The sequence below is a fragment of the Falco naumanni genome, chromosome 7 (genome assembly GCF_017639655.2).
Source record: "Falco naumanni isolate bFalNau1 chromosome 7, bFalNau1.pat, whole genome shotgun sequence".
Taxonomy (NCBI): domain Eukaryota; kingdom Metazoa; phylum Chordata; class Aves; order Falconiformes; family Falconidae; genus Falco; species Falco naumanni.
Window position 1 is genome coordinate 53,245,396 of NC_054060.1, and position 27,424 is coordinate 53,272,819.

General features: G+C 39.7%; 3 protein-coding genes and 1 long non-coding RNA gene across 10 annotated transcripts in view; 1 reads left to right on the plus strand and 3 right to left on the minus strand.

Annotated features, from left to right (window-relative positions):
• Positions 1-251: 251 nt before the first annotated feature.
• On the minus strand, positions 252-11,952 carry EIF2S1 (eukaryotic translation initiation factor 2 subunit alpha). Its single transcript, XM_040600798.1, has 8 exons — positions 11,823-11,952; positions 9,680-9,921; positions 7,473-7,552; positions 6,848-6,999; positions 4,035-4,141; positions 2,108-2,205; positions 1,057-1,200; positions 252-787 (listed from the first exon to the last, which is right to left on the minus strand). Exons 2-8 carry the CDS (start codon positions 9,918-9,920, stop codon positions 662-664), a joined length of 948 nt encoding a protein of 315 aa, XP_040456732.1. The 5' UTR covers position 9,921; positions 11,823-11,952; the 3' UTR covers positions 252-661.
• Positions 11,953-12,220: 268 nt separating this feature from the next.
• ATP6V1D (ATPase H+ transporting V1 subunit D) lies at positions 12,221-22,644 on the plus strand. Its single transcript, XM_040600799.1, has 9 exons — positions 12,221-12,373; positions 15,097-15,214; positions 16,382-16,461; positions 17,881-17,948; positions 18,634-18,678; positions 19,140-19,243; positions 19,669-19,735; positions 21,205-21,283; positions 21,865-22,644. Exons 1-9 carry the CDS (start codon positions 12,333-12,335, stop codon positions 22,004-22,006), a joined length of 744 nt encoding a protein of 247 aa, XP_040456733.1. The 5' UTR covers positions 12,221-12,332; the 3' UTR covers positions 22,007-22,644.
• On the minus strand, positions 20,033-21,858 carry LOC121091286. The gene is made up of 2 exons (XR_005828883.1): positions 21,480-21,858; positions 20,033-20,822 (listed from the first exon to the last, which is right to left on the minus strand). It is a non-coding gene; the product is annotated as an uncharacterized LOC121091286 (long non-coding RNA).
• An 848-nt stretch (positions 22,645-23,492) lies between the features above and the next one.
• PALS1 (protein associated with LIN7 1, MAGUK family member) overlaps positions 23,493-27,424 on the minus strand; it is a 59,638-nt gene continuing 55,706 nt past the window's right edge. For all 7 annotated transcript variants that reach the window (XM_040600784.1, XM_040600786.1, XM_040600790.1 and 4 more), the window contains one exon: positions 23,493-26,619. In XM_040600784.1, coding sequence (XP_040456718.1) covers positions 26,443-26,619 — 177 coding nt within the window. In that variant the 3' untranslated portion in view covers positions 23,493-26,442. The remainder of the gene's footprint in view (positions 26,620-27,424) is intronic.

The following is a 27,424-nucleotide window of genomic DNA, read 5'->3' on the forward strand; positions in this document are numbered from 1 at the left end:
TTTGAAGTTCTCAGTCCCTAAATACAGATGATAAACAAAGGAAACGCTCTTTTGAACAAGTCTGCATCAACAAACTTGCAAGAAAAACATTTTGTTCCACTCATTCTTGGCTTGATTTAAAGCAAAACAAAGCAAGCCTTTTCAGTGTTAAAGGGGTGTCACTCACTGATCATACCCTTCCAGGTTTTATATTCACATCACTCTAGGCCATGTGACAAGAGAGGGGAGGGAAAAAACAAAAATCTTGGGAGTTACATAGCCCAGAAATTTATTGAATATTTTCTCAAATACATTTTGTATAGAACTGCTCAGCTGGCTTGATTTTGGTGCTCTCAGGAAAGATCATAAACAGATGCACTGAGCTGTAATCATCGATTAGGAATTGTTTTGTATAAAAACGTTAAGCATGGAGCTGCAACCCCCTTCTGGCCAAATCTGTGTCTTGTATTTGACTACACACCTTCCTTCAAAGGATTCAATTTTTGTGTAAGTTGCTGCATCAAATATTATTTGGAAGAGCCTTTTACATTTTGGTCTTTTTAAAACAGTTAAACCCTTCTACATTTGACTCTGAAGTTTTCAATACTGGAAACGTTTAGTCCAGAGTGTTTGCAATGGAGACAATTTTCACATGGTCTCTCTTCTAAATATCCCAGAACATTTAGTCTTCAGTTTTGGCTTCCATTTCCTCTGCATCATCATCCCCATCCACTTCAGCGTTTTCCCTCTCCAGTCTTTCCAACTGCCTTGCAAGCTCAGTCTCATCTGTGTCAGTAACCACCTTGGGCTGAAAAAAACCAAACATATGGTAAACTGTCATAAAGAAACACCACATATAGTTGTAGACTCTGATTCTACATTAAGAGCAAGAGATAAAATACATCCTGAAGTCACACAATAAAACCCAGGAAAATCAGAACAGCCATTTGTTTATTTAAGGAACACAGAAGTTCAGGGTTGTTTTTTTCTAAAACTTCTCCTAGTACTATTGATCTTGCTCTATTTTAAAAATGTTGTGAGCAAAAAAAATAATTTTAGAATGTAATGTGTTCTTACCTCCATCTGCACATTAAAGACTCCCCTCTTCTCCTCAATTTTTTCTTTAATTACAGCCATGGCTTGATTCAGAACAGACAGTCCTTCAGTTCTCTCCAGTGTTGTAGTAGTCATCACATAACGAGGAGGGGCTATCAGATTAATCTAACACATTGTAGGGATGGGGTGGAAGGGGAGGGGAAAAAACAAAAAGAAAACTCAGTAACAAAAACAAAGCCAGAAAAATATTGCAAGCAGAGTGAGCAACACTGTTCTGAAGGTACAATACGCAGAAGAAGAAACAGTTTCCCATTAGAAAAACCCTTTCTAGAAGCATAAACAACTTGGACTGAAAGAGCAGACAAGAAAGAGCACAGCTTGTCTGATTTCCAGTATCAGCATCGATTATTTCCACATAGCATGTCTATTTAGACCACTCCTGTTAAGCAGAGAGAACATCCACTTTGCAGATCAGTAAAACAGCCCATCGCATGCTTTTTCAAACAATTAAGAGCATTACAACTTGTACTTTTTTTTTTTTTTTTTTAAGATGACCGAATAGGTGAACTTTTGCTTTTGTTACAAGAAACCATAAGAAAGCATTTTCAAAGACAGAAGCACTTTCAAGTTTCTTGGAAACACTTTTTCAGTAATATACTCAACATCCTAAAATTGTTGGGGAAGAAAAACTAGGCCTAGGTACAGCTGCCATTCTCCCAACACTCAGACGTATGTGGAGCAAACATTCCTTTTCTTACACAATCTTAGACCTGAAAATAAGATTTATTGCTCCCTACCTAAGGCTGCAGGCATGCAGTGTGCCAATACCAGACTTAAATAAATTGAAGAGAATACAGCTTCTTGAACTCGGGAAGCCACAGCACAGTCACAGAAACAACTGTCAGCACGCAGCTGAAAGGAAGCATGTTACAGACCTGCTAGAGAAGAATCAGAAAGCAAGATGGCTTCCCAGCCTCAGCTACGTGATTGTGACAACTACAGTTCACGTTATTTGTACCCGAGGGCAACAGGGAACTTTACTTCTCATTTCACTATTAAGACAGACACTTACTTTAATGGGCATATTCTCCGTGGAACAGTTCAGGCCTGCTCTCAAAGCTTCTTTTACTGCATCTATACCTTCATAACCATAACAAGCCACCTCAATATCTAGGGCAGAGGAATAAAAATAATAAATCTTCAAAATTACCTAAAGCTGTAGAATCTTTAAACCTTTTTAAGTTAAGCCTTAATAAAGCTATTTAGCATCCAGTGTTCATCCTTCTTCAGTAGCTGCCAAAACTGAGGAAGGTTTCACTTTCTTGACTTGTAAGTTGAGGTAAAAGTCTTCCTAAATTCTTTAGACATACATTTTATACTGTGCTTGGAAAAGCCCAAATATGAAATGATACACCCACATCCACTCACCTCTCACCCAATAAATTCAACAGGAATAATTATGTATTTTGCACAAAGATATGAAGATATACAAGCAATAAATTCCAGAGAAAAAAAAAGAAAGATCTACCAGAAAAACTGAAACTTAAAAAAGAACACATCCACAAATTCAAGAAATTCTGTCAGCAATTATACAGAGGCATACTGGCATCACTTGAGGAGCACTGCACTTTTTAATATTTTTTTTTTAATGTAAGTTATATTGACATATAGTTAAAATGGTAGTCAGCCATAGCTTTCTGTAGATGTTTGGAAATTAAGGCATAGACTAATGCTGGTCGTATCTGTAATACCCTGACAAAGATTTCTTTACATATGTAGCAATGGTGCAAGACTAAGGCACACAGAGAAGTTTGTCTCACTTCTAGGTGACCAACAACAACCTGGTGATTCCCAGGTATCAGAAACAAATTCACAGAAGAGCATCCCAGTCAGACTCAAGATGAGGCTACAAGCCAATGGAAAGTTTCTATGCTTGTTTTGAAGACAAAACTGAAAACAACTTAGACCATCAGAGCAAAATACACAAGATGAAGTAAGAGAAAATGCTTGTCAGGTAACAAAACTCATGAAGTGCTATTCATATTAGAAATTTCATTCTTCATGGCAAACAAATCCTACTGACACTTTGAAGCCTATGCCAACTCATGGTAATCTAAAAAGCAGGTAAAGGAATTCTTCATTACCTTACTTTTTGCACTCTCTTCTTGACTTTGCTGTCATGTGGGTACAGCTTATCTTTCTCTCCACAGTAATCAACAAATAATAAAGTGCTAATACTCTTCAATACATCCTTGCAGAGCAGAGGCAATTTCTCAATCTAGTTAAAAATGTGACTCTGCTACATTGACTACCTGTTCAATGGCAAGCATACTTTTAGGCGGTTGTTAGCTGTACAACCAGATTTACAGTTTTTAAGTATGCCTTCTTAAGTACTGCAGTCACGTGCTTTTTCTGCCCACACTGAATTAAGAGACAAAGTAGCTCATACACCTTATGAATACATCGGAGATGTGCCAGGCTTGAGATAATACATTCTGCTGAATGGTTTTTCATCAACCAGTTAGAAATACACCTAGCGCAGAGGCAGAACTATTTTCACATGTTCATAGGTAAGTGACTAAGACACATGTTGTAGCCATGCTGACAGAGACCAATCATCCCATTAGGGAATCAACAAATTTAACACTTTGGATAATGAAAAACAGTATTGTGGATGCAGTTAATAACTGTAAAATATTTAAATTCACCATATGCCAGTGCAATATGACAGATTGCATTATGTATCAGAACAATTACTTTGTGTCCCAAGGAATATGTAGTTCGGGGGAAAAAAACAAAAGCCAAAGCACCTTGCACTTTGGGATAGAACTCAAACAGGTGTTTTGCACGCAACCTTGATTAAGGTGTCTTAATTCTGAAAAGTTCCACTCAAATATCAGCATTCCAAACCACTAGTTTTAACTGAATTTATAGTTTGCAACAAGACACAATAACTTCAGTGTCAAGACTTGTTCAATGAACATCTGGAAAGAACTCACCAGCTCGGATTTTGACTGCTTGCGGTGTCAGACGTCTGTTAATATTGTCAATCAATACACGCCTCTCTTCCTCTGTCAGATCTAGGCTGTCCAGGATTGCAGGGTCTCTAAGCCAAGCAAAGCAATATTACAGAAGTTATATGGAAGTAGAATATGACACAACATTAACTTCTGGTACTATTTCAATATTCTTATGCATAATCCTAGAGATCTACTAGACAAAGAAAACAGGGAAATTTCTTAAGAGTCCATTGAAACACTGGAAGAAAATACACACAGCAGTTTTCAAAGTATTTCCAATTGGAAGCGTTATACAACAAAGCGGGTAAGTAGTTTACTCAATCTGTTCCTGGAAGGAAAGATCTGAATTATTTTTTTTTTGGAGCAAAGGAAGGAGTTCTGTCCAGCTCCGTTTGTATACAATACACAGAATGAGACAAGTATCTAGTTGCTTAGTATTTACGTTCCCTCCAATGTGAATATAAAACCATACTGCATGAAAGAGACTCCATGATGAATCTGAGGTTTCCGTATTATTTTAGCATTTCATTCAAATGCAAGATTTTTGTCATTCCACAAGGTAACCTATACTTGTTCCATGTCATTCTGTACTTTTTAACAGTAACTGGATCACAGACAGATACTCACCTGCTGGCTACATTCTTGGCCAAAGAAAAGATAAAGGTTTTTTAAATCACAAGCCAGTATTTCAAAATATGGAGACGAGAGGCAAACTCCTCTGCTGAATATAAATTAGCAGCTCTTATTTTAAGAGGTGCTGTCAATTCTCTATTGCTGTATTAATTTTATCCAAAATATATCCAAGACAGAGAACATAATCAAAAAGCTCCTCACAAAACCTGTTCCTGTTCTTCAGAGACAAGAGTTCCAGTTCCCTAAAAAACAAAACCACACGACCTACAATACTACTAGCAGGCAAACATGAACTAAAATGGCCCAAAACCCAAGAGGCAATATTGGGAGACTGGCCTCTGCTACTAGTAAAACATCATCTTTCATGGTTTTATATACTAAGTACAGATGGTAGAAGCGCCAAACATAAGCAAACAGAACCCACAAATATGACAGGTTTTACACATAAAAATATGAACCTATAGGGCAGAAGCGATTTAATGGACATGCAAATTCTGCTTCTTCATTTACAATCAATCTTGTTAAATCTTGGAGTTATTTTCATGTGCGTTTGGTAGGCATTCAACAAATAGGTCCCTGATGTTTAATTTTTACTGATAAGAGTGTAAATGTACTTTAAAGTTTTGCCACAGGTATCATGCCATGTGAAACCCCAAAACACTAATCTTCAGTACTAAGAAAGGAACAGCAAATCAAATTCTTAGCGGGCACACTAAGCCCCTCGCAAGCACTTCAGTAAACACAGGAAGGCAACAATAAGCACGTTTTTCTGCTCAGCCACTATGGCTTTACGTAGGATCACAATGGGAACAAACAAGTTGCAGTCCATTGTCAGGAATCTTAATGCATTACTGATGGAAGCATGTTTTGAGAACAGACAGCTCCAGAAGTTTGTGCTCCAACCTGAATTTCAGATGAAAAATAAATGGCATGTGTGTTCAGGAATTTTTCTGAGAAGCTTGAACAGCCAGCGTAACAAGTTTTTTTGTTCTTCCAATACAGCTGTTCACTAAGTATTTATCAGTTACAGAATGATCTGGAATTCCTTCTGCAATGCACCAATATTTGTCCTTTATCAGTAAATCTGCTACTATTAGAAAATTATTATTCTGTGAAATAGAACACACCCAGTCTAAATGAGGATACAATTTGCCTCTTCCACAAAACCACAGAGCTGGTTTTGAGCTGATCAAAATGCTACCAAGTACCCTGCTTCTTAAAAGTCGACAGAATTTCTAAAATTTTATTAGTGCCATCTAGTGTTCAACTCACAGGTTTATGTGCTATAAAAGAGTAATACTGGAAATTATTATTGAGAAATCCAGTTTTAGATTGCCAATTTCACGATACAATCTTTAGAAGGAAACCAAAGGTTAATTCTGAAAGCAAATTAAAGTATCACACTCCATTAAAAAAATAATTAAGAGCAATCTGTATCAGTGCATATTCCCTTAGCATCACCATTTCCATTTCTTTCTGTCCATAATTCTATTTCTAAATTCCTAATTCCATTCCCATTCTTTAAGTTCAGAAGTGTAGGGAATTAACAAGCCAGCCTGTTACATTTAAAAAAAGAAACACTCTGCTTGTGCAGTGGAAGAGTGAGAGTCAGCTGTGAGTAGAAATGTCTTCAGACACAGAGCTAGACATTTTTTGTAACACCTGCTTGCGACTCACAGGCAAATTCTGACAGACAAACCAAGATCAGTGCTGCTTCTTCCATTAGAAATGTCACAGGCTCATCTGTAGCAACAGAAATCTCTCCAGTGTTTCTTTTCTCACATGTTTCTTTTATACTTAAAACTTTATTCACCAATGCCTCAGGGTTCTCCACATCAAATTCAATGACTGCTTTTAAAAGTCTGGCATACACAGAGTGGCAGAGTTTAAGATGGATAAAAGCAAGTCAACTCCAAGCCTTCTTTCTGAAGAGCATTGGGAACTTGAAGAAAGCAGTAAGACAGGGAAATCTAGAATAAGCAACTAGAAGACTGATGTCAAAATTTACTAGGTTTACTTTACAAGTACAGTCTGCATACTAACACTGGGGGAAAAAAAACCCAAAAACCAAACCAAAAGAACACTATGATGGATCTATTCCGGGAAACACTCCTCTGCAATTTGAAATAAGCCCCTAGAAGCAGAAAAGATGTCCTTACGAGACTGCATGCTTGAATGCATCATAAGCACCATATCCTGGTCTTTTGTACTTGTCATCAAATACCCAGGCAGTTCTCTGGAACAGACTCTCAAGCTGCTCATCCTTAGTGTACTCCAAGACTTCAGCAACATGGCGAAGGATGCTATAAACCTGGAACACAAAAGGAGTGTTAAAAAACCCAGAACAAATACTGAAAGCAGACAAAAATTGAGAATAAAAAGTAGTATTTAATGGTAAGCCTTCTACTTGGAAGCATAAGACCACACAATAGTAAGGGCAAGAGTCAATGCCTTAAACTACCTGCATCCCTTCTCAACAGAAGTTGTCCACAGTGTGCTAAACTAGCATATGCTTTTGGATTTCTGATCATTTAAATAAACCCTTTTACATCACAAATTTCAACTGACATCTTACTTGATCTATTCATTAAGCAGCAGCTTACCAGACCACTCACAGAGAGATAAATTGGTTTTATATATATATGCATGGGTAAATGAGAATCAGAGTGTGACTAATACATGAGAACAAGACTTAATTTTCATACTGTCTTATATCTGTGCATTTTGGTTGCTCAGGAAAGACACTGAAAATACATAGTGCCTGAATATAACAAAGTAACTTACAGTCTTTGATTTTGTGAATTTGTCTTCACATTTGATTGCCTCCTCTGGAGAAACTCTTCTTTTTGACAAGTCAATATAACCTATTGGGGAAAACCATTTTGAAAGTGTCAGGCATTGTGCAAACTAAATCAAACTGCTTCAAGAGAAATGCATAAAGAATACACACTCTGGTTCAGGATTTGCCCCTTGCCTACATTATCCCTATGCGTTGCTACAGCAAGTAACAAAACAAAATCTCAATGCATTGGATCAAATCATGATCTAAATTAGGATATTAAATTACTCTTTCATCTGTAAATACTTACAAGGGTAAATCTGTTGTATGGCATTCTAGAAAATTACTGCCTTAATAATTTCTCTGCAAACTTAGAAGAAACGTTCACAATATTTCAGCAGTGATCCATTTTTATGTTGCTGTACACTGTTTTGGCAAAAATCACACCAATACACAAAAAAGCGAGTCTGACATATTTTTGTAGTGCTCAACTCAACTTCATTTAAGGTTGGCACTCCAACAGTTTCCTAATAAAGTAGGCCTGGCCTCAAATTCTGACTAACTCCTTGGATACCTTTTTGGGAGAACTGCCTGTGGAAAAAAAAAATAATCTTTTGAACCACTTCTTAGTAAACTGGAAAGGCCTCCATCTACTTCTCACAAACTACAGGTTCCCCAGAAGATCCAATAAGACCATGATGTGAATTCCAGATGTGTTTCTTTGTTAATAAGAGAACAAAATTAATTTTTAAGAGGAAGTATTCTTTCATTAGAGGTGCTGGGAAGCTTATTTCACTTTAGATCTATATGAATTAAGTTTCTTCTTGTCTTTCTTTCCTCTCTGCTTTTTCTTATCCTGTCATTCATTACTTAATCTCAGTGTTAACTGCAGTTTCAAAAATATTCTAGAAAAGCATGTTACTTGAGAAACATCACCCCAACGATCAGGTTTCTACGATAGGCACCCAGTGGTTATTTTTATTTCTTTATACTTGGATATAGATTTTAAAGATTGCATGGAACAGTATTATGAAAATCCCACACCTTCTAAATAATATACTAAAAAAACCTTTAGAGTAAAAGATATAAACGTTCAGAGAACAGGAAGAGACAGTTGCCTGTACAATCTCAAGTTGCAACCTCCAGAATTCATGTGGCAAATAACGACATACATGTCATCTATTTTATAGTCAAGGTTCAAGACACGTTCACGAACAGGATGGACTGTGAGCATTAAATGCTCATCATTCAGATTTTTATTTCTACATCAGATCATCCTTCTCTTCAGTTACGACTTAGAAAATCTACATAGGTATCAAAAAAAAAATCCACTTCACTATAGTTCATTGACCAAACATGGAGCCAGTGAGGACCCACTTAGAGCAAATCTTTCCTGATGTGATCGACCTTCACTATCCCAATTCAGAAAGGACATAGAAGAACAGGAAGAATAATGCATATTGTTCTTATAATGCAAAATTATAATAATTCAAATACTATATGCAAAATTATAATAAATGCAACAAGCCAGCCTGTTGCATTCAAAAAGAGAAACACTCTGCTTGTGCAGTGGAAGAGTGAGAGTCAGCTGTGAGTAGAAATGTCTTCAGACACAGAGGCAGACATTTTTTGTAACACCTGCTTGCGACTCACAGGCAAATTCTGACAAACCAAGATCAGTGCTGCTTCTTCCGTTAGAAATGTCACAGGCTCATCTGTAGCAACAGAAATCTCTCCAGTGTTTCTTTTCTCACATGTTTCTTTTATACTTAAAACTTTATTCACCAATGCCTCAGTGGTTCTCCACATCAAATTCAATGACTGCTTTTAAAAGTCTGGCATACACAGAGTGGCAGAGTTTAAGATGGATAAAAGCAAGTCAACTCCAAGCCTTCTTTCTGAAGAGCATTGGGAACTTGAAGAAAGCAGTAAGACAGGGAAATCTAGAATAAGCAACTGGAAGACTGATGTCAAGATTTACTAGGTGTACTTTACAAGTACAGTCTGCATACTAACATTGCGGGAAAAAAAACCCAAAAACTGAAATAACATTTATAATAATGCAAAAAGATAGCACAATGATGGTCTTTATTGCTTACGTGCCTCAAGAAAAAAACCTTTGGCAAAATCAATGGATACCTAAGCCACACAGTTTATCTGCATTTCTCTCTATGAATTCCATCTTGATATAGCTCACAACATTCCCAAATACCTTTCTCTTTGTCAACTCTTATGACCACAACGCATTCATTCCTCCCGATGCGGATGAGTTTGTTTATGGAACGAATACGTCTTCTGGATAGCTCACTGAGAAGGATCATGCCTTCGATATTGTTGTACTCCAGTAGGCTGACGTAGGCTCCCATTTCAGCAATGGACCGAACGTTGACCATCACTACATCTTCCACTTCTGGAAATTTATGCTGGTAGAATCTACAGCTTAGTCCTGGCATTCTGGAATTTGAGCAGAAAGAAACAAAGATTTTATTTCACAGTACCTCACTTCCTTCTCCTACAAACATGGTAAAAAATCAGCAAGGGACAGTGAGGATAGAAAGGAACACTGGTGCAAAAAGTTGCCAATTATAAAAACAAGGCTTGTACAATTCACGCTTAGATTTTAATAGAAATCAAATAACAAATTAACTAGTATTTTAGTATTACCACAATCATTTGATGAGATGCAAAATTTTTGCATTAAAGTAGAAGCAGCTTGCTACCCAGAGTTTATTATTCACTTCAACTGTCACAGTACCCATACATAGCACACCGTAGTGAAGAGACTTCAAGTGGTGAAAAGGTGGCGCTGCACACCTTAAGATTCATCTACATGGGTGTGCACATGAAGCTGTGTAAAATTTTAAATCCGGATTTTAACAACACGAGGATAATATGGGAGAGAAGCCTGCAGTGCTCACAAAGATATTTGTATGCACATAAGACAGAATATGAGAGGCTGAGAAAATAAGAGGTAGAGTGAAGCTTCTGTAATACTGAAAAGGAGCAGACCCTACACTCCAGAAGATGACTTTCTAAACTCAGCACAAGATGTTTGGAATAATCCTGTAAGACAGGCTCCCGAGGCCACCTGTCAGCAAAGAGAAAAAGGCAATCTCAGAACAGAAGATGGAACTAGCCTGACATGAATGAAGCATTAAAAAAAAAACCAAAAACAAAAACCCAAAAAATCCCAAACACCTGAAAAGCAGAATAGGATTCTTTCATTATACATTAAAAAAAAAAAAGTAATGCTTCACAATCATGTAGTGACAAGAAGGAATGCTTAAACTGCTTAATTTTCCTGATGATGAATCCAGAGTCATCACCACTAACCAGTTTAGTTCAATTCCTTTTGTCTAGGTCTAAAAGTTTCACACAGAAAGCTTCCTACAGAACTAGCAGAGGCAAAAGTCGCACTCCTTCAGAAGGTTTGCTGTATTCACCATTTTAAAGTTTTACTCTTGATCTTTCCAGCAGTGCTAATGCTTTCTAGTTACATGAGAACTTAAAAAGAGAATAAGATGGCGATGCCAAGTGCTACGTACACATGGCCACACAATTTAGAAGACTGTGCCCACCCTTATTTCCATTCCTAACTTTCAGAAAGGGAAAATACAGACTAGTAAAGGATTCCAAAAACATTCCTCTAAAGGTTCCATATAATTTGAAGCCGAACAAAGAACTCCAAGATTAAAAATTTCACAGTTCGCTTTTCTAGTCCACTTAACAGAGTTCAGCTCAATCCTACATGTCTACTTACTCGACACATAACAAAGATACATTGCAAAGCAACAAACCCCAACCACTGCAAGCAGGAACGGACCAACACTGCTCTGCACACAGAGCATCCCACTCTCTCCACAGACACCAACTTTTTATTTTGGCCTTCTAAGGCTCAGGAGCAGCTCAGTGCCCACAGCACAATGCTGGAAACCATCGCTCCCAGACGCTAGAAACGCCTGGGCAAAGGTTTAGGGCCCAAAGGCTGCACAGCGCCCTGAGGGAACCGGCAAAAACAGGGTAACTCCTGGGCAGGCCCCCCCGGCCGCCGGAGCGCGGCTGACGCGCAGGGCCCAGCGGCCCCCCTGAGGGAGGCGGCCCCCGGGGCGGCTGGGCCGGGAACAGCCCCTCGCTGCACCGTCAGGGCGAGCGGCGGGCCGGCCCCGGGCGCGCGGCCCGCGGGCGGGACAGTTCGCAGCTGCAGCGCCGGCCCCGCCAGGGCCCCGGCTCCCGGGCCCAGCCCCCGGGCCCGGCTCTCGGCCACGCCGGGTGTCCCCCCGGCCCCCGCGGGCTCACAGCAGCGCCCCAGCCCGGAGGGGCCGGGCCCGGAGGCGCGGCGGGGACGCGGTCGGTACCTGCCGACGGCTGAGGGGTTCCGCTCTGCGTTTGCGGCCCGGAATGTCGCGCTGGTCCCGCTCCTGCCTCAGCGTGCGCCCGGCCACCACCAGCCCACTGCGCAGGCGCCAGCCCGCCCCGCCCCGCTGCTCCGCACGCCAGCACGGCGCCCCGGCACCATGGAGTCTGAGCGCCGAGGCAGAAGGTCGGCCTTTGCTAGAGCGCCCCCCCGGGACCGGCCGCTGGGAGCAAGGCGAGTGGATGGAGGCGGAGACCTCCGGCTGTGACAAACAGACCCGGGAGCCAATCACGTCACTTCCTTCCCGGCCCCGGGGCACGTGATCACGGCGACAGGCGCGGGAGGGGGGGGCGGCGCCGGCATCCGGGTGCTTCCTCCGCCGGGGCGGCCCCTCTCAGGGGCGGGGACAGCGGGGGACGGCGTCACGTGACGGTGGCGGCGGCGGCGACTGCGGTGACAGCCGGAGCGGGCCCCGCCGCCCTGTGCCCCGCCTGCGCCCGCCGCCACCACCATGTCGGGCAAGGACCGCATCGAGATCTTCCCTTCGCGGATGTGAGTGGCCGCCGGGCCGCGCCGCGCGTCGGGGCGGGCTGGGGACGCCGCGGGGCGGGCTGGGGGATGCCGCGGGGCGGGCTGGGGGGTGCCGCGGGGCGGCCTCCGCCGCTGCCCCCACCGTGCAGGCTGAGGGGCGAGCGGCGCCCGGGCCACCCCCCGCGCGGCCCTGGAGGGGCGAGCGACCCCGGGCCCAGCTGGTGCCCCGGGCGGGAGCGGCGGGGGCTCGGGGCCGTGCCGAGGCAGCGGGAGCGGCGGGCTCGGGGCCGTGCCGGGCGCCCTCAGGGCTCCGCTTCCCACCTCGGCTCCGGCGCTGGAGATCGTTTTGTTGGCGGCGTGTCCGCTGCTGCCCCGGGCGCTCTGCGTCTGCCGGGGGGCTCTGCCTCTGGCTTTGTGTAAAACGCCGCGATAAGCAGCTGAAGGCCGCGGTTAGATCTCAGGTTTTCTTGTCAGGCTCAAAATTAGCTCTGTCAGCCGTCAGAGGGCCATTGCAGGGCCTGCTACCAAGACGCAAGCAGCTTCGAGAGTGCATGTGTGTGCGTGGCTACCAAAAATCATGCAATTATGCAAGCCTTTTGTTAAAAAGAACCATTTGTAGAATATATGTATAAGAAAAAATGTACATAGCGAACCATTGCTTCCTTTTTTAATAGATGGTACTGCTGTACAAGAAGTTGGCCACAGTATTTAAAAAAGGAAGTGAAAAGGCCTAAAGTCCTGTGGACAGACAAATAATTTTCCAGATCCTGACGGCAAACTATTTGTCATGGAATCAGATGTCTCCTGACAAGGCTTAGAAAGCTGCCAGCCTTGGAATGAACACAAACAATTGAAACTGATCTGCTAATAAAATTGCTGTTTTAATAATGCTGTTCAGTTTCTCTTCAGAACTCTCCAGGACAGAAAGACTTTGCCTTAAGGTGAAAGGCTGTTTCAAATCTTACATAAAATTGGGTTGAAGCCTGCATGTAGTCTTTATAAAAAGATGCCTTGCGGGACGGAAAATCTCAAATGTAAAAGAATAATTATTTCCCCGTGTATGAGCTCAGGACATAGGCAATAACAGTTTATATGAAAAGACCAAGACATTACATGGTAAAGGTTCCGTTTTGAAACTTAGTTCAGAAATAAGTTATTGCATGTATAAAGTCATCTGATCTTACTCATGCTCTTTGATAGTGCTCTTTTCATTCAGCTTACATGTCCAGGGAGGAGGCACTTCAATTACTTTTAAAAGGCATCTGATTTTGTGGGCTGATATGTCATTGTGGCAAGAAAGTGGTGATGTACAAAGCCCTAATACTTACGAGCCCTGTTTCAAATGAGGCAGCATACCAATAATGTGGCTGATGTTCTGATAGGGATGTAAATTAGGAAGATGGCCTGCCTCTGCAACAGTTATTTTTGTTAACTGACAGAATTTCAAAAGGTTTGGGTGGTTTTGGGTTTTTATCTTTATGAAGTGGCTTGCTGGTATGAGCGTCTTCTGTGCTGGATATTATAAAAGCTGCTCAGTCTCCTTGACAGTAAACAAGACTTTATGCAGTCTCAGAGCCTGTGAAATCTTGCTTGAACTAGAAGGTCAGCCAGTCTCTGGCAGGTGGTAAACAGAGACCTGCTTGTTGTGAAAATAAAGCTGCCTTTTTGACTTTGGGTGTTTTTTTTTATCATAAACATTCAGAAAGGTTATTTGTGCTTTTCAGTCATAAGTACTTTGTACACATTAATGGAGCTATTCTCATCACATGCCAGTAGATGTGGAAAGTAATGGATTGCACTTTGTGGGTAGAATCTTAATTATACTTAACTTTTTCCAAGGTCAGAGAGGAAATGTGTAAGGTTTCTTTCTCTTCACATTGAGTTGACTTAAGTATTGTCCTTTGTGTGTAGTGGCTGTGTGTACAAAGGTGTAGCTTAAGTTAGCACAGCTTGTGCTTTTTGTAGTATAGTTCCTGATATTCTAGTTAACTTAAATCAAAAAGATTCCTGAAATTAAAATAGACTGCACAGCAGAGAGGGAAGGAAGGTTTGCATCCTTCTTCACTTCCTAATTCTGTACAAGAAACCTGTCAGCGTGGTACTGGAAGTGAAAGGATAGATATACAATGCTACAGCTGGCTTAGCAGTATCCCTTTTAAATTGATGCTACTTCTGATTGTCTTAAATGGCTTGTAAATCTCCTCTGCAGCATATGGAAGATACAGAATCATCGTATATTCTTTCTTTAAACCAGAATGTACAACTGCTGTATCTTGTTGCTCTGTATAATTAGAACACAGCAACAACAGTTGTTGAACACGAAGAATTTGCTGTGTTTTCTGATTTTGAGAAGATGACGTAGCAGTAAAAGAGCTTAAAAGCAGTACCAGTGTCTCACTGACAGTGGACTTTTGGGGTAGTTTGATTTCTGGTACTTGTAAGTCATGAGGGAAAATGAGCACTTATTTCCTATTATGGAAGAGCTGAAAAATTACTTGTCTTTTCCATGATCTTTGACTTCACAGATAATAACTTTGTAATTCTCCTTGATGATGGACATAAATATAATAAATTCCCTTGATTTTAAATGGGAATATAAAATTCTATCTTGAAGTGGCTATCCTGTTTTACTGCACTGATGTTTCTTGGTTGCTTCGTAATTTCAGTTATGTGCACATTGGAATACCTTGCATAAATTTTTTCCTAACCCCTTCAGATGATGCAGGACATTTTCACTTAAACAGGGCTCAGACCATCATGAAGGCTCGTTTGAAAGGAGCCCAAACGGGTCGTAACCTCTTGAAGAAGAAATCTGATGCTTTGACACTTCGATTCAGGCAGATCCTTAAAAAAATTATTGAGGTAGGTAAATTAGAATTTTCCTCGGTTTGGCTCACTTTATTTGAAATCTGTTTTTTTCTGTCAGTTGTGCATTCCTGTTCTGCTAATTTCTTTAGGTAGGCTGGAAGGTAGGACAATTTTGTGGATAACCTGGTTTTTGTAAATGAGACTACTGAGGATAGATGAGCAGAATTATGTTTTTCTGGCTGCAATGATACAGAGATTTTGTGTGAGTTAATATGCCTCACCTCCTTCCAGCCACTCCTGGGCTCTGCTTTCTTTTGTGTCCCAAGTCCCCTAGCATCATTTCTACATTACAGGGAGTTCGCTCTGATGCTGCCAAATACTTTCAGGAGTGGATTTAACATGTTGTGTAGCCCTGTTTTTGTTGTTTTATCTTGCTTGAGAGGATACTGCAGATTTATAATGTTTCCTGCACGAGGAGGTACACTAGAAAGCAGTTTTGTCGAGCTGGACCTTGTTCCTTTATGAAGAAACATGGAGTCCTGCATCTTCCTTTGCAACATGAATGACAAATCTAAGATATTCAGTAGAGCTTAATATGGCTTGTTATGTTCTACCATACTAGATGGGTTTTAGTTGTACTGCTCTGGCTGCAACTGCTATCCACGGTTAGCAGCGCTGCTTTGTTCCCATGCTGTAGACAAGCTCTTTGCACTCTGTACTTTTGTTCCTGTAGACTAATATACGAAGGCTCTTGCTTCTCAACAGCATGTGTTTTAGCTTCAAGTGTGTAAAAATTGAGGAAAAAAGGAAGTAGGAGGAAGGCGCAGCTTCACAAAGCTGCATAAATCTTTATGTTGAACACCAACTTCAGCTGTCTCATAGTATTCAGTACAATATCAAGTTAGAGTGCTTTCCTACCCAGCCATTTTATTGTTGCAATTTAGCCCCTATATAGTAGAATTGTATGATTATTAAGACAGACAAGTCTTCTGCCGTTTCTGTGAGTTCCACACTGGACCAAGGAAAGATCTGAAACACTTCTGTCAGTCACCTGGGACTTAAAATTTGCAATTTGACAGTAAGCTACACACAGAGGACTTTCTGATGCTTTTAATTTTCATTCTTCTCTTTATGCTGTTAGTTATGTATCCTGGAAAAGGAGTAACAATGTGCCTTGTAGTTGCTGCCTTTTTTTTTTTTTTCTTCCCCCCCCCCCAACAGACTAAGATGCTGATGGGTGAGGTGATGAGAGAAGCTGCCTTTTCACTTGCTGAGGCAAAATTTACAGCAGGAGATTTCAGGTGAGGATTGCTGATCTTCCGGATGTCCTACCTGTGGGAAGGAGCTAGCAAAAATTGTTGTTTCCTCTTTTGGAAAAAAGTAAAATTCTTAAATGCACTTTAAAAAGGAAAAAAAAAAAAAGAGTGGACAAGGTAGGACAGGATGAAATGAATGAATTCCATTAGGTAAAGGTGGGAGACATTGCAGGAGAGAGATAATTTGCATAATGAAAAGAAAATGTATATTCCATTGAAAGCTAAACAAAGTGGAAAGATTAACAGAATTTACTTCATGTACAAATCCTTGATTTGAGAAGGCGTTGCTTTTGCAGTTGGACTGTAAAATGTAGGGTAACAAGAATTTATAGTGGAGTATTGGATTATTTATTATTTTGATCTTTCTTGTGAATTTGAGGGCCAGATGTAAAGTGTGTTCTTTTCTTCCATTAAGTGATACAGTCATTTTACTAACTATTCTAACCTAATTGACCTCTTCCCTCACTAGGGCTAGTGAGGACTATATGTGAGAGGGGAAATGCATCTTTTTCCTCCAGTAGGATATTTCGAAATTGTATTCCAATAAATCACAGTTCTAACTAGGGTGTTTGTGTAATTCATTCAAGTGTGCATAGATCTTCTGGAATAAATTTGGGGAACTGTTAATGATTCAGCTGATGGCACTGCCAATTAATGGGGAAGAACTAAGTGATCAGATACAGTAGTAATCTGTGTGCTGCTGGAGAAAAGTATTTTTGCCCTTTTATTTGGATATGGTGCCGTTTCCTGTCCTAACCAGGTGCAGTGTTTAGCTATAAACAATAGTCAGATTCCACCCTGTAAGCAAACTGTACATCAATAAAAGAGCTGGCTATGCGTGACCTGTTCTTGGAAGACCTTAAGACACTTCAGAATTCTTCAAGACAAACTGTTGTACAAGCTTAAGTTTGATAATATAATAAAGTTAGTGGGTAAATAAACTCAAAAACATTCTGAAAGGACAGATACGTACAAACTCAAATGAACAAAATATTGTGGCCTTGGTCCGCAATGAAGCCTTGAAATTCCTTCACTTTTATTGGGAAAAAACCTCTTAATTTTGATTAGACTCATTAATTTTAATTATCTGTTAAAATATTTTAAAGTAATTTGCCAGATAGCTGGCTAGTTTTTAGCTATGCTTTGAATACTTGGTCTGAGACATTTCTAAAGTTACATTTCACAGACTCTGTGTCTTTTACATTTCCAAACATTGCTGTAAAAATACTTCTTTCAAAGCTGCTCCAGTAGCTTCAAAGGCTGTGCAATGAATGGCATAGAGAATGGAGCTGAAGACAATTTCCAAATCTTTACAGCTGTTTGATAACTACTTGATCTTGTATATAATGACTTAATGGACCACTTCAGCTTTTCTGATTAAGGTGTATGTTTTCTTCTTTACAGTACCACTGTGATCCAAAATGTGAACAAAGCTCAAGTCAAGATCAGAGCTAAAAAAGACAATGTAGCAGGTGACTTTTCCATACTATGAGTATTTCAACTCTTAAGGGAATTGTGGGAGGAGGCTCTGAAATACGCAGAAATGTATCCAAACACTGTCTCCACTTTATTTCTCTTATTCATCTAACAGGAACACTTGTAGTTTGCTGGGTTTTTTCACATACAGCATATAATTTTTATATTTAGTTATCCACCTGTCATAAAATCGAGTGTGGGTTAAATGCAGTCCAATTTCTAGATCTTCAGACAAAGCGTAACTTCCATAGACCTTTGCTGAAAAACAGATTAGGAAATTAAGTATCAAAAATTAAATAAGTTTCAGGAAATTAAATGTCAATAATTGTCTATGAAGAAAACAAAAAATATAAACCAGGATTGAATGGCTAACATATTCCTTAAGTACAGGGACTATGTTACAAAACAGAAACAGTAAAACTGAACACTGAATAAACCAGAATACTTCTCTGAATTTTTCATGTCTAGATCTCTGTGATCTCAACACAATTTGATATTCCATATTAATGTGTCAGAACCAGCATGACTTAATCATTCCAAGCTATATACATGGAAGATGTTGGAAACAAAGCTTCTGATTTTAATTAGTTTATTAGAAGCAAATGGGGTAAAAGTGAGTTGTACCTAATAAATCTATAACTCTTTATGTCTCTTACAAACATTCTTGTTCACTTTTTTCAGGTGTAACCTTGCCAGTTTTTGAGCATTACCAGGAAGGAGGAGACAGTAAGTACAAAACAAGTATTTTCTATCTTACACGTACCTGTGGCGATTTTATACTAATACAAAAATGCTTCTCATGTCATGTTTTGCTGATAGGCCCTTTTACATCATAGGCATGGGTGTACTTAATTCCTCTGATGCTTTGTCCTGTTCCTGTGACATGGAGGATTAGGGACTACAGTGGATTTTGATTTCCTAAATTACTGAGTTTTTCAGATGAGGAGGAGGCTTGTCTTGAATTACCAGGTTTTGAGACTGGCAGATCTTCCTGTGGACATGCACAACCATGATCTGCAGTAATGTAAACCACTATAAAGACAATTTGTTAATGGGCAAAGGCTTTAGCTTGTCATTTGCTGAGCTGTCTCTATCCCTGTAGTTTGTAAAGCACCAATTTTTACCGAGTAAGAAAACACCATAGTAGCAATAGCAACAAATGTTACTTGATGATTATTTTTATTCAGGCTATGAGCTGACTGGCTTGGCCAGAGGTGGAGAACAGCTGGCTAAGCTGAAGAGGAACTATGCCAAAGCTGTGGAGTTGCTTGTGGAACTGGCCTCCTTACAGGTTGGTGAGGAAAAAAAGGGGATCATGGTTTTCTCACTTCTGAATGAAAATAACATAGTCTCAGTGAGTGTAGCTTAATTCTTTGAGCTGTACTGTACTCCGTTAGTCCCAGTGCTGTACAAAGTTGCAAACCTTTTCCAGTCATAAAACAGTTATATCACTGCTCCAAGTAAGTCCTTATTCCTTGATGCCAAGAAGAAACTTTCTTTGGGGAGTTGGTATTTGTAACTGTTAATGTGCAGTATTGAGTGTGTTACTAACATTAGTAGAAAAAAGTCTGCTTCTACCATGAATGTAGTCTGTAAAGCTACATACATTACAGACTTGGCTTTGGCTTTCAAGTGCTGTTTGGTTTCATGTATAGAATTGATGGAAATGGTAAATCTGTCTTGTAGTGTATTAATTATTTAATTCCATTCCATCAGACATCCTTTGTTACTTTGGATGAAGCCATTAAAATAACAAACAGACGTGTGAATGCAATTGAACATGGTGAGTATTTTTCTATTTGGGATGCATAATGTTTTTCTGTCTCCATGCAAGATGTGGAGCAGGGTCATGGAAGCCACTCCCCTTTTGACTGCTTTCTCAGTAGTAGTAGGATTTCTAACCAGTTCAAGAACTCTTCAGAAAGCATTACAATGAAGCATATTGCAAGTAAGAAAAACAAGTTAAAAGCCCAGTGGAATGGACCAGAGTACAGAGAGATAAGTGAATATGCAAACATGAAAAAATAATCAGGAAGATGTATTGAAACGTACAGAACAAAGATTCCACTAACACATTCTGGAGTCTTTGCTACTGACTTTTATTTGGTCAAGTCTGTTGACTAGAAACAAAAGACAGGATGTTTCTATGTGTTAAAGCTATTATCCTGTCAGAACATCTTTAAAATGTGGTGGTGTCCAGTGGAGAGCTGGTTACTTTTTTTTTTTGTTGGTTTTGGATGGAATCACAGAGCAGGCATCCAGAGAGAGATCTTGGTAACCTATTCAGGTTTGTGTTATGGGAAACAAAACAGTCTTGGTGTCAATACTCTGGTATTCTTCTTCCATCTGAATTCCTTATCCTTCACATTCTTGTTTGTAAATCTGTTTCTTGCAATTTCTTAAGTACTGTCTAAGTGCAGTATCACTGTCATTCCTTTTGCTGCAGTATCCAGGGTGCTTTGGTTATTTCAAGTTTCTTTCTGACTTGTCGATGGCTCAGATGTAATCATCTTTGCATGTATGCAGTAACTTATTTCAGTACACGACTCTAAACTGTCCTTTTCAGTACTGTTTCATAGGCTTGTTAGTTTGAACATGCAGGCCTTATCTGTAGCTTATCACTCTGCAAATTTGACTGTAGAAAAGGTTTCCTCTGCAGCCTTCCAAGCAACCTTGGTAGTGCTGATAACAGCTTTCTCCTTTCAAGAAGTGGGTCTGACACACAGCTTGCCTCGTTGGGTGTTAAAGCTTTGTTTAATGTCTTACCTCTTCCCTTGTGGTGGTGTTCTATTTGAATATTTGTTTTCATGATGGCTTTTTCAATCAGATCAGAATTATGTGAGTAAAAGTTCAATATAGAACAGAAGTATCTGAGAGAATGTGATGGAAAAACATAGTTTTAATTTGTCTTGCCTACCTCTTGCAGGACTTCAACCACTTCCATGGGGAAAAAGGACCGTACAGACAATCAGGGATCAGTGCTTACTGATTCCATTGCATCTTTCAAAAGAACATGCTATGGGAGATACTGTGATGTTCAGAGTGCTAGTTTAGTCCTGGACTTACTGATGAGAACAGTTTTGTGTACTTGTCCATAATGAAATAGTATGATCTTTCATGAATGACATTTAAATTTCCCCTAGCCAAAAGAATTACTACATTGACTTTAAACAACCATCGGTGCACTGCGTTAGATAACTTCCTGGCTAATGTAACAGCAGTCCAACATCTTCCTTATTTATATTGTTTTAGTGATCATTCCCAGGATCGAGCGTACTCTTTCTTATATCATCACAGAACTGGATGAACGAGAACGAGAGGAATTCTACAGGTAAATACCTAAAAGAACACTAGACTTGTCTCTTCAATAGGCTATTCCTCAGAAAGGACTTAGGAGAACTATTCACTAAAGCTGAGAGCAAACACTTTTAAACATGACCTGGTTCTTAACTGCAGATTGATTTCCCAGAGCTGGGTACTTTGGAGATCTGCAATTACTTGTCTGAAAGTTAGAAATGAATCCCTACCATTAGGTTGTACATAGCTGTCATTATCATTCTTCCAGAGGGAACGACATGATTACGCTGTGCTTTACAAGGACACCTCTGCCACTGAGGTCAGTGTTCTGGGCTACCCGAGGCAGAAATGTCAAACCTGAAATTAATTAAAGAAGAATTAACTTCAAGACAAGCAGAGTAGTATAACAGTGTTTAAGTTCAAGAATATAGTTTGGATGAAAATTTTCTATGGCAGCTAGCAACAAAAGCCTTTTGCTATTTGTTCCAGGATTTTCATTTCCTGGGAAACTTCTCCATGCAGCTTTATCACATCCAGGTTGTATGGCTGGGTTGATGCTAGACGGTTTTATGAAAACGTGTTCATTTCACAGATAAACCACATTCCTCTTCACAGGTTAAAGAAGATCCAGGAAAAGAAAAAAGTATTGAAAGAAAAATCTGAGAAAGAACGGGAGCTGCGGAGGGCTGCTGGAGGGGAACGTGAACCAGCCAATCTCTTAGCAGAAGAGAAGGATGAAGACCTTCTCTTTGAATAACCCAGCACAGTTGTCTATGGAGCAGGGGACCCAGCATACAGAATGTCCAATCGCGATATAATTCAGGACACGTTGCCTCAATGGTACTTCTTGTGGCTTCTCAGTTGGTGTATATGCAAGTCTTGAGTTGCATTAATGGATTGTGGATTTCTCCTGGGACATTAGAAATCTGGGAACTTGACTGTGGCATAGGGGGAAAAGGAGAGATGAGTCAGGTGCTTTATTATCAGGAAAGCCTTCTATTGTGTGTTCAGCCTGTTTCTTCACTTAGTAGGAATGACTGTCCATAGCTGTGGTTTCTGCAGGATAGCCCTGGATTTGCCTAAACGTATTCTTTGATTGTTCCCCTTCCTAGTGGAAGCAGAGGAAAATGTTTTTTTTAGGGAGGGAGATGCATTAACATTCTTTACTGCTGAACTATTCATGTTCAAGTTGCTTAAAGCAGGTATTGGCACAGCTGAAGGTGAATGCCAGTAAAGGCAACTCCAGTTTTCTAACCTGTTGATGAAATCCACAGTTTTCTGTGATTTTTGTTGCACGATTGTTACCATTGGCCTAAAACATCTATGGTTTTAATTAAGGGTTCTGCCAACTTGTGTACTGTCTGTGTTAGAAACAAGTAAAAATTTAAATGCTAAGTAATCTGGTGTTTGGCTCAAGTTGCTAGAAGGTGGTGGTCTTCAAAGCTTGTCATGTTGATTTCAGAACCAAACCTTTGCTTCATGCCCTACCCCCAACTCAGAATCTACACTGTGCACATCTCTTTTCAGCCTGTGCCCACATTCACTTAACCTCTACCGCTTTAGATAAGTAACCAAGGAGAAGTGGCTCCCTCCTGCCACAAACACATAGAAGCTCTTTTCAAATATCCAGCTACATGTCGATCCAAATCTTCATCACAACCGGCAGAATGGCAAGCAAAGCAGGGTTGAATGTAGAGTAGTCCATCCTTACTATGATTCTTCATGTCCTAGGCTGATCAGGGGAGTCTAGGAGAGTAGCTGATAAGCAGTCTGTCACTGAACGCTGGTCCATTTGAAGCGCTGTTTTCCTAAAGACATAAGTTTGCAATCAGCAAATATGCCATAGCAGTAGTACCAGAGACAATGTACTAGTATTACTAGTCTCTTCAAGCATCTTGTTTTAAACATGATCCAGCACTTAACTGCAGATGCAGGGTAAGTGCAAGGAAATTAATTTCTATTAACACCTTAAAAAAGTCATTTTATAATTGAAGCACAAGGCCATTTCTTTTCTCTCTTGAAGCTGAAGGCAGCACAGCAGAATAGTAAGTCCATACAGTGTCGTAAGGTACAGGTCCAGCTTGAAAGAGAGAAACTGCAGATCTGAGGACGTTACCTCTCCTACTGGATGCATGGTGTCAGAAGGAAGAGAGAACGTCCTTGAGGGCACTGATGGGTCACAGCATCTTTCACGCATTCAGCAAAATGGCAGAAAGAAGACTCCCAAGATCCACTACAAGAAGTAAAATTGTACAGTGATTTATTTTAAATTTAGAAATATTTTACATTTTTACATTAGTGTGCAGTTCATGATGTCTCGAAATACAGAGTGCAGATACACATCTAAAAGTACAATGTGAGGCTAACCACAGGTCTCAAAGTTACCTTAATTACTTAAGGCATTAACCACCCCCATCTTACATTTAAAAAAAGTCACATATAATTACATTCCAAAAATCTTTCATGCAATTCAGCTAGCAGTTATTTTTAGTTAAATCTGGACTGGTAAAATTGCAGACACCCCCCATTTCAGTCTGATACAGCTCAGTACAAAGGCTGTGATAAGGTTGAAGCGTTTCACTAGTCAAGTTTGCATATTTTCTTTTACTGTCAGGGGAATCAACACACATTCATTAAAGAAGACAGAATAATTTCTTACGGAAGGTAGTTCCAGGTCCAAGCTGGCAGCAGCAGATGGACAGCCAGGTACATTTTGCAGTGCTGCTCAAGACTTCCCTTTCAGCAGGAGACAAAGCTAACATCGGTTATAGACTATCATAGCACCTCTCTACATGGATGTCAGTGAGTACTGTGTGCCTTGGGAATTAAGGGAGTAGAGCTAAACTTCAAGCAACATTCTTTAAGTCTACATTCAAAAGCTTATTTGTATAAAAACAGCTTCTGTGCACAATTTCAGAAAAACTCAGAGACAAACGTTAGTCAAATACATTAATGGCATGAATTACTGTGACTGACACTTCCTATGAATGCTGAATACCTAAGGGGGTTCAGCAACCATCCTGAGGCGATTGTGACTGCAAGAATTTGGACAGTACCTATGTAGCTGAGCTAGATTACCCTTAATGAACGTTTTACTGCTCTGCTTTCCACCTTCTTGTCCAGCTATGAAACAGTCAATACCAGAAAGCCTAATACATCTACAATAATTTTTCTTAGAATAATTAATACAATATTTTGTCATCTATGAAACACTGTCTTATCCACTATACCTGAACACTGTAGTTGTCATAACCTATGGATTAAACAGAGAATATGCCTGCAATGTGAGGCAAAAAAGCCATTATTTTGAATACCCAGTCCTTGGGCCAACAACTAGCATGTTATTATTTCTGAATTAAACTAAAGATACAGTTTCCAACTCCTTTTCTTTCTGAAGGGTCATTACTCATCCCCACTAATTTCTTAATTGTTTTTCAGCCCTAAATACTAGTTCAACCAGCAAATAATTTTGCTTTTAACAAGACAGGAATGCACTCTATACTTCCATTTTCCAATACAAAAACGTACTGAATGTTAGTTCAGTAACTAGGTTATCTGACAATTTTGGTTTTACCTGCTCTATACTTTCAGCTCTCTAACTATGGGTGTGAATTTGTTCCATAACATTTGAAGAAAGAATATATGCAAGACAGAATGGAAAAAATTAACTACTTTTTCATCCTTCAACATTATACAGGAGTGAACTACACATTGACCTAACTCCAGTGTTTTACCTGTAGGAACAAAAGAAAACACCATGGCTAAAATTGAGATATTCACAGTCAAGGTTCTTTGTGCTATTTGAAACCAGAACAGCCAAGATACTACTATTCAGTTAGCTTCAGCAACAGAACAGCCCTACTGCACATGCATAACCTTAGTAGTTAAACCTTCACAGCTCAGAATCATTTGAGGATGCAGAATGCTCCCATCTGCTTTGCAGAACACAACTAGGATACAAACAGACCTAGCCTTTCATTCATTTGTTTTGAGTTTTCTGTTTGTTCTAACCACTACAAATATTCCCCTTTCTTGTGACTTCTCAGTCAGTTACCAGTGTTTTACACATACTTTCACTGCAGTACTGAGCAAATGCAGGACAGTATGTTAGCTAGTGAATGACAACACTCATTTATAACAGTAGCTACATTCAGCTATTTTAATTCCAGTTAGTTATCCATTAGACCAACAGCCACAAGATGAACCATTTGCAGAGATTAAAAAACCCCACTATCTTCCAATGTTCAGCACATCATTCTGTTTTAGTCAGTATGCTGTTATAAAACATGAGAACTTAAGTTGACTTTTAAGCAGCATGTCTTATAACTATATATTCTTCACAAAAATATAACCTCTGCCTTTCTAAATATTTCTACAGATCTGTGGAAAACAGCGGCTCACATCAGTCAATATGTTTTAAAGAAAATTCCATAAAAATATCACATCTAAAAGATCAATATAATATCCATCTTTGATTGGACCTAAAAGAATGTGCAGTCAAATCTGATTTAAAAAGTCTGACTAAAAAGACACAAGGATTGAAATATTTACATTATACACATTTTCCAATTACAGTGCTATTAGAAAGTGGAATGTTTGAGAATTAAAATATTAACTCAAGCTCACAGGGCAGCTCCAGACCAGAGCAGCATCTTCATTCTGGTTATTTTTTGAACAGGAGAGATTTCTCATATTAATGTTTTTCATGTGTACATTTATTTCTCTGCCCAATGATCTGTGGAAATATGCTCCTGAACTACCATCACATCCCACAAAGTCATTAAGTTAAGTGTTAAATAACATTCATATTTATAACTATGTGACAGCATGGACTGTATATACACACACATATACTTTGATTTCATAAGGGTGATTCTAGGTAAAAAAGGGTAGATTTATGTATAAAAGTAGTTGCTAGAAAAATCTATCTAAAGCTTTAGAATTTAGTACTGACAAGGTCTCCATTTCTAGACCACAGAGAAAGAAGACTTGGACAATCTTTACATCAGTTAAATCGGCTCACAAGCTGATCAGCGTATTTTTCCAGTAATACGCAATTCCACTGGCAAAGGATGCAGCAGCCACTGAGGTCTAGGGCTCACATGCATTTATACTAGAATTGGGCAGACCTACACACGATCTCCTTGGAGAGATTACTAGATTGAAGTCCATTTGTCCCTTGAAATTACTCTCTCATCGTAGCCAGGTAGAGGGCACCCACTGGGGTTCTGTGTCGAGTTTGTTTATTAACCGAAGTAACTCCTGATACGCCTTATCAAGATCAGAATTCACAATTGCTGTGTCAAAGTAGTGACCATTGTTCTGTTCCATCTCCCTCGTCTTCTCTATGATTTCTCTCAGCTCTTCTGGCTGCAATCAGAAACAGAGCATTAGTGTATGCCTGTAAGCCTCTACGCCGCAGCAGCAGTGTAGGGAAAGGTAACCACCTGACTCAAGAAAAGTCTTTTACGCAGGTTGTCATGGTATTGCTATCAGCTGTTGAACAGTTTACAACACTGAACTGTGACACACATTTGAAGGGTGACGGCACTCAAGGCAGTCCTTCCTGATTGGCCATAAATGGCAAACAGTAAATAACTGGCCCAGACTGAAGTAAATTAAGATGATCTAGCACTGCTCATTTTATGACATTCATCTTACTGAGGCTCTTAAAGCATGTTTCTGAAAAACAATTACATTGCTAAACCCATTATCCTTCTGAAAAAGACTGGAGATGGCAGAGAGAGTGTGAGAGAAAATGTGAATGGTGTAGAAGACAACATTCCTCTGAAGATGTAGCACTGCAAACACCAAACAGCCAACAAAGGCAATGGCTATCACAGAGTGAAGTATTTTAATAAACAGCACTGAGAGCTGCACTGAGAGCTATATATTTAAGTTGATCAAATCGCTACAGCATCAGGTAAATGACATTGCAGAAAAATGGAAAACTATTTCAGAGCTGAATAGAGTATGTCAAAAAGCAAGAGCGCTGGCACTTGTAGACAAAGGATGCAAAAGGAGAAGTAGAAATTATTTGTTTTACTTCAGAATGTTTTTACATGGATTCTAAAAGCGTGTTTATTTTTCTTTTCTGCAGCTTATTTTTGCATTTTATAAAGGAATATTCAGGTGTAATTTTGGAGACAATTTTCTAAAGAGGATATTTTCAAAA